At 57.1% G+C, this 10,695-nt stretch overlaps 1 protein-coding gene across 14 annotated transcripts in view; it reads right to left on the bottom strand.

The window, feature by feature from the left end:
• Positions 1–237: 237 nt before the first annotated feature.
• LAMB3 (laminin subunit beta 3) overlaps positions 238–10,695 on the bottom strand; it is a 73,039-nt gene continuing 62,581 nt past the window's right edge. For all 14 annotated transcript variants that reach the window (XM_057314762.1, XM_057314761.1, XM_048224868.2 and 11 more), the window contains 9 exons: positions 10,050–10,210; positions 9,704–9,924; positions 9,226–9,423; positions 8,736–8,880; positions 5,340–5,547; positions 4,762–4,903; positions 4,182–4,358; positions 3,287–3,440; positions 238–775 (listed from right to left, as the gene is read on the bottom strand). In XM_057314762.1, coding sequence (XP_057170745.1) covers positions 639–775; positions 3,287–3,440; positions 4,182–4,358; positions 4,762–4,903; positions 5,340–5,547; positions 8,736–8,880; positions 9,226–9,423; positions 9,704–9,924; positions 10,050–10,210 — 1,543 coding nt within the window. In that variant the 3' untranslated portion in view covers positions 238–638. The remainder of the gene's footprint in view (positions 776–3,286; positions 3,441–4,181; positions 4,359–4,761; positions 4,904–5,339; positions 5,548–8,735; positions 8,881–9,225; positions 9,424–9,703; positions 9,925–10,049; positions 10,211–10,695) is intronic.

Genomic DNA, 10,695 nt, shown 5'->3' with positions numbered 1-10,695 from the left:
TCACTGCCCAGAGACGAAAATCATCTGGTCTCTCAAGGATGGGATCCGTTGGCTCCCGGGACAAAGGGGCCAGTCCCCCTGAGTTTGGGTGACAAGCAAGCTGTACTGAGCCAAGTGGGGGTGGGGCAGCCTATGCTTCAGGCACCACCAGGCTTGGGCTTGGGCAGGAGCCCCCAGGAATCCCAGGTAGGAGACAGGAACAAGTGACAAAGGTGTACTTAAAGAGAAGACAGACCATTTTCTCTCTTTCAACCTCTAGACTTCTTTCCAAAGATTTTTATTGGGCTTTTCATCGGTACATCATTTTTTGGTAAGTCTGTGTGTTCACCCAGGTTCAGCCTCCATGGAAGATGAAGGGCCAGGACATTGGCCAGCCGAGTGTACCTCCACTCGAGAGCTCCCCGTCCTAAGGACACGCACGGCCCGCCTCCACCCTCTCTGTCTCTCCAACGTGGTTTCCCATCAGCTCGGGCTCAGCTGCAGCCCAGAATAATCTTAACAGCTGTGCACCAGGGGTGGTCTGGGCTGTGCTTTTAGGCTGCAGGAAAGTCTCCTGGAGCCGGAAAGTACTCCAAGCCAGTCCGTCCTCCAACAGGAAAGAGGGCCGAGGAGTGAGGCGGGGGGCCGCAGCTGGCACGTCACTTACAGGTGGCGTAGTAGAGCACTCGCTCGTTGATGTGGTCGCGGATCCGCTCCACGTGCTTCTCCAGCCCCGTCAGGTCTGCCGAGCGGAGCTTGATGGCCTGGCTCCCCCGAAGCAGCTCTGACTCCATGTCTGAGGCAAGGGGAGGAGGAGGAGCTGGTGAGAGACCCAAAGACTCCCCACCCTTCCTTCTCCTCCCACAACCTGGAGGCAGCGCTTGGGGGAGAAATCAGCTGCGGGGGAGCCTGGACAGGGAGGCAGCCCTCTCCGGCCTCCTGGCTCTGCACCCCTACCACACTCTTGGAGAAACCAGACCCAGGAAGCCCCTCCGGCTCCACTCTCAGGTGTCCCAGACTGATGAGGGAAACCACCGGCTACTGGACTCAGCTGCCAACCCACCGGGGATCCTCCAGCGGGCACCATGGCCAAAGAGCCGGCTGCGGGACCAGAATTCCTCCTCACTCTCCCTCCTCCAGTTACCTCCGGATAAATCTAGTCTCCCCGCTCCAGTCCACTGGAGGATGTGGACGACTCCAAAGTGACCTAGTCCAGCCTATCCCTCCTGTCACCCACGCTCACGAGAGCTGGCCCCCAGCTCTTCTAGAAATGAGGAGGGAGTACGCTGCCTCACATGGCTCCGACTTTAGGCAGCTCTAGCTGTTAAAAGTTCTCTTGTGAAGCCAGAATCTGACCACTGCTGCTGCCACCCAGTTGTCTCAGGCCCGCCTCCTAGGGGTGTGCGAATATATTTGCTCCGTCTCCCACATGGAAGTCTTTCAAATGTCCGAGGCCACACCTTCTCGATTAAATCTCCCTAGTTCCTTCACCCATTCGTCACCTGATAAAATTACTGAGCCTTCTCTACCTCCCAACCCTGGTCGCCCTCCCTGGGATCCGTGCAGGCCTGTCCGTCTCCCTTCTGAGCACGTGGTAGACACTGCTGAACGCCATCCGCAGGTGAGAGCCCACCAGCAGAGTGGAACAGCGGTGTTACTGGGCTGACACTCAGCCACTGGGCACCCGTATGGGCCTGTGGGTCGATCAAATACTGAAATTTTAGCAGCTGCTGTTGTGTTTCCTGGTCTCCCCCACCCCAGGATCCCTCCCCGCCCCCCATGCATATCTTCCCCAAAATCCTGCAATGAAAGGTAAGCTCCTGCAGACAGGTAAATGCCTGTTCCATTGCTACAACCCGAGCCTTTTCTGGTTCGTAGATGTATGACACATCAGTTACTAAAGATTTTTAATATCCCTGAACCATTACTCCCCTTACGTTGCACGCTCTGTACTTTAGTCGTTCGGCGGTAGCAAGACACTGCTGACTTCCGTGCAGCTTACAATCACTCGAAACCCCTGGGTTTTTTTCAAGTGACTAACAATTCACAGCTGCTTATCCCTCACCAGTTAGGAAATGTTTTATCATTTTAGCAGTTACAAAGTGTTCTCAGGTCCATTAGCCATTGAGAAGCCAGGCCTCACCTGAGCTGTACTTGTGAGTTTGGGCCCAAATAAGACCAGAAGATAATACTTCTTTTTAATTTTGCCCTACTAGTTTCAGCCCATCCTTTTAGCCTTCTGCAATGGCCTGAGAATAAGTGGTTCTGTTACCCAGAGTATTAACGACCTGCTGCCCACAGATCTGATAAACAAAGTCTTTACCTTCGTGTAAAACACTGACGGACAAGGGCAGGGCGCACGATAACCCAGCCCCTCAGCAACTCCGTCCAGCTCAGCAACTCACCCTTCAGGGACGGCTGGCCACAGCTTTCGATCTACCCATTGTCAACTCACCAGCCCAACCTTCCCCATGCTGTCTACCTGCCTCGCCAGATTCTTGTCTGTTTTCTCTGAAATTCGGAGAAATTCTGTTTGTGGCATTCACTGGGCACACCAGCGCAGGGCCCCATCATCACATCTTAGACATTGAGCCCAGTTCCTGGAAATCCCTATTCTCCCATCTGAAGAACCTCAGAACCCTTTTGAAAACTATTTTTTTGTCTGTGCCATATTCAAAACCTTTGGACGGTTCTCTACTGTCTCCAGGGCTGAGCCTATCCTTCTCATGCTGGCATGGAGGCCAGCCACCTGGACCCGGCCACACTGACCCCATGCTGCTTCTCTCCCACCCGTTCTGATCCTCATCACCCCTCCTCTCCTGGTGGGTGCTCCTGCTCCCATCCCCAGAACATGTCCTGTTGCTTCCCACCCACCCTGTCTTCATGTCCCTGATTTTCCCCACAGCCTCCCCCAGGACTATGTCAAATCTTATCTTTTCTGAACATTGCCTTCACGGAGCATTTCTCTCTGAAAGGAATGTTTATCCGCATAATGTTTAGCTCATTATGTGGGCTCCTATCACAGACCCTCTTGTGCTGTTAAATAGTTTCATGCATCTTGCAGGTGACCAGAAAAATGGCCCCATCTGGATTGCAAGCTCTTAAGGGCAGGACAAGTCTTACGAGCATCTCTGCATTCCCCACAGCCCCATCACTGTGCCTCATACTTTCTGGGTGCTTCGGAAAGCCCTGCTGGTCTCGCCCCCTTCACACTGCCAGCTCTGACAATGGCGGGCCTCAGAAGCCCTGGGTTGGGACCAGCCTCCTGGGATGCCCATGATTCCAAGCCCCAGGACCGTCCCCTCACCTTTCATCCTGTCCATCATCTCCATGGTCTCCCCAAACAGCTCCTCTGCCTCCGTCTTGACGCTCAGGATCCGGCTGCCCTGAACCCCCAGCATGGGGCTCCTACCCAACTGGTCCTTCAACTCAGCATATTTTTGCTTTATTCTCTCGAATCCCTGAAAAAGGTGAAACGGTCTCAGTGCCACCAGTATCAGCATCATCCAAAGTCCTAAAGACCTTTGGCTAAAGCCCCCGATATCATCCAAATCCACACACAGGGATGAGAGCTTCCTGACACTCCCCAGTCGGTAGCTGTGGCCTATGAAAACCCCTAGGCCCCAATCTATCTTACGCTTCTTCCGTTATGTCCCTCCCTCCACCAGTGGCTCCTGTCCTTTCCCACCTAACTCCCCACACAGTACCAGGCACTTAGTTGTCACTTAGCAGTATACTTGGCAGCCTGGCCACTGTACTGGGACCAACCATGAATGCCGACGTTCCTGGGACACTGGAGACCCAGACGATGGCTCTCGGATCGCCTCTCTGACATAATTCTGACAATGACGGGGCCCAGGTGAGGCTAAGTCAAAACTGCCTCTCTGGGCTGGGTAGCCAGGACGGGGAGACAAGCTCTGGATTGGATGTCAAGGGACCCCTGCTTTACAGGTGAGCTTTGGGCCTGGACAAAGTTCCCCTCCATCTGTAAGCAGAGACAGACTGGATTCGATCATCTGCAATATCCCTGAACCAGCTCCCCAGAGGTGGCCTGAAGTGAAGTCCAGATGCCAGCCCAGGTCAGGGTGAGTCCTGAAGCCCTTTCTGATGACTCTACAGTAACATGTTCCACTTGCTTTTGAGTCCTCTCCTGCTCAGCACCCTGGCTGGTGCTGCCGAGGATGACCTCCACCCGCTCTCACCTCCTGGGCGCTCAGCGCTCGCTGCTCAGCGCTCTCTGTGAGCTGCCGGGCCGACGCTGCCTGCTCCTGCTGCTGCCTCGCCCTGCGGCTGAGCTCCTCCATCCGCGCCCGGAAGTCACCCAGCTGCAAGGTCATTCCGGCCACCAGTCCTTCCGCCGGCCCCAGGACCTGCTGAACCTTGGTGGGGAAAGAGACCTGGATTGTGGTGGGTCTCCTAACCAGGGGCCTCATCCTTCTCCTGCCCAGCTCATCAGGCAGCGAAAACTCTCTCCAAGCAGGATACACTATTGTCCCCCTGTTGATCCCCTATCTATCTGTCCCCTGGCATCCAGTCCCCCTCCCTCTCCAGCTCACCTGATCCCCACCCCTCCACCCCCCTCCAAAGCAGCCCAGAACCCACCCCTGGCTTTGTGCACCCAGCCACGCAACCAGAAAACCAAGGGCTCAAAGCCAGGCCCAGAGCTCATAGCCCTCCGTCTTTAGGTTCCCTTCCAGGTCATTTTCTGGCATCTTCTGTATCTTGTACCTGAATCTATCTGTTCATTCCCAAATGCGGCAGAAGGAAGCCACACCATCTCACCTCAGCAACCCTCTCCTGGATAAGCCGGAGGGATCGGCTGGTGCCTTGCATGGTGTCCTGGGCTTCCTGCAGCGCCACCGCGCCCTGCCGAAGGTTCCCCACCACGTCCTCCACCTGGCCCTCCACGGCGTGAGCCCGGCTCCTGCGGCAGGGGGAGGGGAGACAAGAGAGAATGAGTGACCAGTGAATGAAGAGATGCACGGCTCCACTCACCAACTGGTTCAAGAGAGTATCCTTCCAGCCAAGACTAAAAAGGGAGCATTAACGCAGTAGCTTTTCCACCCCAGGACCCCACCGAGCAGACGTGAGGAGTGTGAGCGTTATGTCTGAGACACCCTTCGGTGTCACCAATACAGAAGACAGGGTCACGCCGAGGAAAGTTCACCCTGGACGCTGTTTCTCACTTCACACACCCCCCCCCCCACCATGGTAAGCAGCCCTCCTGTCCCCCAGCCCTCTGCACCCCTCTGACATGTACAGATTCTTTACCCTCTTCCAGCAACCAAAGGAGTCGGGGAGCAAAACAGCAGCCCAGTCCCACGCAGGGAGACACACAGGCTCGGGGCCCTGGGCCATACCTGGCCTGCTCGGCCTCCATCTGGAGCCTCTGAGCCCGAGCAATGTCTTTCTTGGTCTGAGACAGCACCAGGTCCACGTTGGGTAGCCTGGCAGCAATGGCCTGGATCTCGTTCATCTTCCGCAGGACCGTGGCCGAGTCTGTGGGCAGCCACAGGGCCAGCACGGCCTCGCTGACCTCCTGGATGGTGGCCGCATCGGTGTCAGAGCCTGGAAGACAGCCGTCCATCAGACCGGGGGAGCCTCGCCACCTCCCCAAAGATCAGAGGTCTCTCCGAGGTGAGCAGCTCCATGGGCAGCACCGGCGTGGCATCCCTGCCCCCAGCTGCCCAAGGGGCCGCCGCACCCTCGTGGGGACGCTCAGGTGCCCGTTCTCAGAACTTCCGGGAACGTAGCGGGGAGGATGACTGTGGGCACAGCTGTGGCAGCTAAGTGTCTGGTGCCACAGGAAACTGCGGGCTGGAGAGAAGGAGGCAGTGCCAGACAGCTGGGACTGAACAATGCTGGCAGCGCAAACATAATCAGCCCTACACTGGGGAGAGCGGCCAGGAGCTGGAACTGCTTCCTTGGCAGGAAGACCCCTTCCCCACACCCCTCCCCAGGGCCAGCGTGCTCGTTTCCACAAAGGCAGAGAAAGATCATCAGGTCTTTGCTCCAATGTCACCTTTTCAGAGAGACCAACCCCAGCCACACGATCTAGAATCGCAAACTCCCCCCTGTGCCAACACCCCTTACTCTCCTTCTCTGCTTTCTCTTTCTCCCTAGCATTTATTGCCTCCCATATGCCGAACCCTTGACTCATGTATCTGTCTGTTTTCTGTCTGTTACCCCACTAGAAGCCCTGTGACGGGACTGGGTGTCATATCCCCGGCTCCTGCCACAGTGCCTGGTCCTCGGAGGCACTTGGTGTTTGCAGAGCAGATGAAAGATTCAAAGACCTCCAGACCCAGGTCTCCCCTCTACTCTTCAAGCAAACTGGGACAAGCCGAATGACTCCTCTAAGCTTACTTTCCAGATCCATGAAATGGAAATAATGATCCTTAACCTGAAAGGACGAAATGAAACAACCAGTCGGCAAGAATTTTACAAACCAACGCCGGGTCAGAGAGCTAGGTCGGAAGTACAGAAGTGGCATCTCCTCCCTATCTCTCCCTTTCACTTTTACAGAGCCCAGGGACTGATGTGGTAGGGGAGGGGGCACCTGACCATCCAGATGGTTTGTCCTGGGACTTGGGGCCAGCACATGGGGAACTGAGACTGAAAATCAAAGCAGACTCAGTCCCTGTCCTCACGGAGCTCGAAACCTAGTGGGACAGACAGGCACATAACCAAGGAGGGCCAGCCTGAGTGCCGAGGGTGAGCACAGGGTGCTCAGACAGCCCGATGGGATGGAGGGCGGTGGGGGGTTCCTGGAGAGTGGGCCATCTAGAGGATGCTTAGAGGGGGAGTAAACGTAGCCAGGTCTGGAGAGGTAGGGCAGGGGAGCAATCCAGAGAGAGGAAAAACATTAGCAAAACCATGTGTGTGTGTCCATCTAGAGTGTGGACGACAGAATGAGAAGAATCCTACCCGTATTCCCTCCAAGCTGGATGCCCTTAGGCAGGCTACTGAACCTCCCTGTGCCTGGAGCTCTCCTCTGCAAAGCGGTGGGCAATCAGGACTAACCCGTGTAATCCCTGTGAAGCACTCGGAACAGTGCAGGACACTTAGTGAGGACTCAATGAGCCTGAGCTATGATTTTTGTGAATTCCGTCTGAAGACCTGGAAGACCACGTGTCCTCCTTCCCCCACAGGCCTCCCACGCACGCCCCCACACTCACCCCGCACACAGCAGCAGCTAGTTGGCACCCGTGCCCCCCGCACAGTACTCTGGAGACCAAAACCCACTGCCATGGAGACTATCAGAACTGTCCTGGGCCCTTCGCAGGGGTCAGGCCTCTCTCAGACCCTGCTCCTTCTCCCTGCCCCTGGTCCCATCAGAGGACTTGACCTGAGACACACGCATAATTTAGAGGACAAAAGGGATGCCCCAGCCCAGCGACTTCCTGCCTGTTCATGTGAGCCCAGGCTGCACCCCAGAGACTTCCTAACCTTCCTCCCACCTCCTGGTCAAGGCTGATGCCATCCAGCCTCACCAGGCTCTGCTTGGGGGAGGATTTCCTTATCTGCGAGTCCAAGCCCCAAACCTTGGCCTGCCCTTCATCCTGGTTTCTGGAGCACCATCTCCCTGCATCCACTCTCCCCCATTCTGGGGCTTGCCAGGAGGCTGACCCCAGCCTGGCCTCAGGCAAGCCATGGCTGCCAGAGATCCTCCCTGCCCGTCTCCAACCTGCCCTCCACACTCAGGAGGGGGTGGAGCCTGTTGGGAGCAAAGGCACCTCGATAGTAGCAGGAAGAGCCCTGTTGTCACACCAAGCCCTCGGCTCCTAGGAACTGGGCTCCCGGCCAAGCAAATTCCCTGGCAGGGACCAAAAATCTAATAATATCAGCTCATATTCCTGAGGCAACTTCAATTTTTCAAAACAAACTTTACATCAATTACTAGGTCCCCGGAAGGAACATGAAATACTACCAGCCCAGTTTGCAGAAGCGAAACGTGAGGCAAAGAGAAAAGCAACCTGCCCGAAGTCACGGGTTCCTGAGTCCTGTCCAGGGATCTTTCTACTCCCAGGGTGGCAAGAGAGGGGATCTGGTTCATTTATCCCTTCATCCCAGACTGGATGCTTTTCTGTGTCTGGCCTTACGCTGGGTGCCAAGGACACAGCAAACAAGACAGAGAGCCATCCCTTTCCTCCTGGACTTTAGAGTCTAGGGGACAGACTAACAATACACCTGTAGACAAATGAATTCAACCACCACAGGCTTGGAACAGTGTGATGAAGGTCAGGCAATGAAGGTCAGATGCTGGGGGGTGAAGGGGAGGGGGAGGCCAGATGGGGTGGTCAGCAAAGACCCCTCTGGGGAGATGATATTTCAACGGAGACCATGAGGGATAAAATCGGCAGCCTTGGAACGAGCATTCCAGGCAGAGAAAGAGCACGTCCAAGTCTCTGAGGCAGGTAAGAACTGGGCTCCCGGAGGGGAGCAGAGGCCACAATAACTCTGAGAGTGAGGGAGAGCCAGGGAGGGATCTGGAACACGAGAGGAATGTGAACCCACTTACGCATGTTTCAAAGCGGATGGAGGTTGCTCTGGTGAAAGTGAACCATAGCGGGGAAGGAGGGGAGGATTGAGAACACCTGAAGGGCTGCGGCAGCCATCCAGGTAAGCGGTGGACACCTGGCCCCAGTGGCCTGGAGATGAGGGGAGGAGGCAGCTAGCTGATGGAGGGAACGGAGGGGCTAGTGCCAGGCAGGAGTCCAAATATCAGGTCAAAGGGGAGTAAGGGCCAGGCTCACCTGACAGGAAGTCCCGCACCTGCTGGATGAAGAGCCGCATGCGCCTGACGTCTTCCTCCATCTGGGAGCGGCTGGCGCTCACCTGGGTCTCCAGGCGCTGGGCATCTGACTGCACCTTCGAGGCGGCCTTCGAGGCGGCCTTGATCTGCCAGCACACGCTACAGTCAGCAGTGGTCCAGGCCCCAAGAGGGCCTCTCAGCAGCCCTCAGGGATTCTGTGGACACCACTACCCAAGATCTACCTGGGAAACATTGGTAGCTAACCTGTTTTGGCTCTGGAAGAAATGATATGGAGTCAGGTAAAGCCCAAAACACTAGCCCCACACTCGCCCTCTCACTTGCTGTGGGGCCTCAGACAAGTTACTTAACCTCTCTGGGCTTTTGTCTCCTGACTTGTAAAATAAACACGGACTTGCCCTACGGACTCTACCCCCTTAGCCTTTCCCTACGTGGGCCCATCCCCGCCCCCCCCCCCCCCCGGCTGGACCTACCATCTGCCGGGTCTGCTGGAGCTGGGCATCGAAACCCTGCAGCTGCTGGGCCACCTGCCCCGCCATCCGGAAGGCCCCACCCGCCCTGGGGAGGGCACCTCTGCAGTGAGGGCCACATGCCGTGCCATTGTCTCGGGGACACAGCTCTCCAGGGCACGCTCCTGGGGTACAGGCTGTCTGCCTGGAGCCCCCGCAGAGCTGTGGACAGAAGGAGGCGTCAAAGAGGGTACCCAAGGCTCTTCGACAACCACTCCCATCCCACACCCAGGGAACAAACAGCCAGACATCTCCATGGCAACCAGGCACCAGAAACTTGTTTCCTTGGCAACCACTGAGCACACCGTGAGGGGCCAAAGATCAGGATGGGTGGGGGGGCAGGGCAGGTTCACACGGCCCTAGGAGGAAACCCAGCAGCAGCTGGCGAGTGACAAACTGGGGCAGGGGGATCCAGGAAGTGGGGTTCCATGCCATGAGTCACCTTGTTGATGGTGGGTGTCAGATCAGGCAAGGAAGCCATCTCCAGCCTCAGGGCCGCCAGCTGGGGACTGCTGACTCCGGCCCCTCCTCCCAGCTGACCCTCCAGCCTCTCTGCCTCTCTCCGGCTGTTCCTGAGCTGCAAGAGCAGGCGAGAGCCGTCGGCCATCTGCTGAGCAGCCTGGGAGGACCGCTGGTAGGCTGCGGTCAGCACCCGGAAGGCCCCTGGGGGAAGACAAGAAGGGAACTGAGCCGCCCTGGCCCTGGAGGCCTGGAGATGGAGGGCCAGCAGGTGCGGAGCCGCGGTGTGGCGCGGCCTTGTGTGCCGCTGTCTGAGCAGCCCTCCTCACCTAAAGGATTCGCACCGCTTATCCTTTCAAACTGTTCCTTCTTGCTCTGATACAGAACGAGGAGGCGATTGAAGATTCTGTCCAGATTCTTCAGGTTTTCCGAGAGGGACGAGGGCTCCTCCTCTAAGGGCAGATCAGGCTGCAGGCCCTGGAGGGTCTGCCTGAGATGGGAGAAGAGCTTTCACTAAAATATGGGAGAGGGGCCGCCTCCCCAGAACCTGCTAGCCCCTCGGAGAAACCTCTCCGAGTCAGGAAAAAGAGAGGTCTTCAGCAAAGGCCGCAGAATGCAGACCCCACAGGCCAAGGAGGATTCTGGGGGACAAAGGCTCAGAGAGCCGCCACACGCTCCCTCCGTCCCTCAGCAGGCAGATCGCTGGTGCGACTCTACAGTCCTGGGCCTGCTGCCCCTCCCCAGAGCTGGCTTCCACGAGGAGCATCACCCTGCCCCCTCCCCCCCTGGCTCGCTGCAGGCCAACGCCAGCTTTACCACCTGCACCGCCTGCTCACCAGGCTCCCAGGTCTCTCCTCCGCAGCCCACACCTCCCCACGAGCACCCATGGCTGCCTCCCACTGGTCGTCTCCACCCAAAGCGGGTCAGGATCCACCAGCCCCGGCCTGCAACCATTCAGCTTTCAGAGATTCCTCT

This window comes from Ursus arctos, unplaced genomic scaffold, assembly GCF_023065955.2.
Source record: "Ursus arctos isolate Adak ecotype North America unplaced genomic scaffold, UrsArc2.0 scaffold_2, whole genome shotgun sequence".
Lineage (NCBI taxonomy): Eukaryota > Metazoa > Chordata > Mammalia > Carnivora > Ursidae > Ursus > Ursus arctos.
The sequence above is the reverse complement of the archived record's forward strand: the minus strand, read 5'-3'. Positions and strand labels throughout refer to the sequence as shown.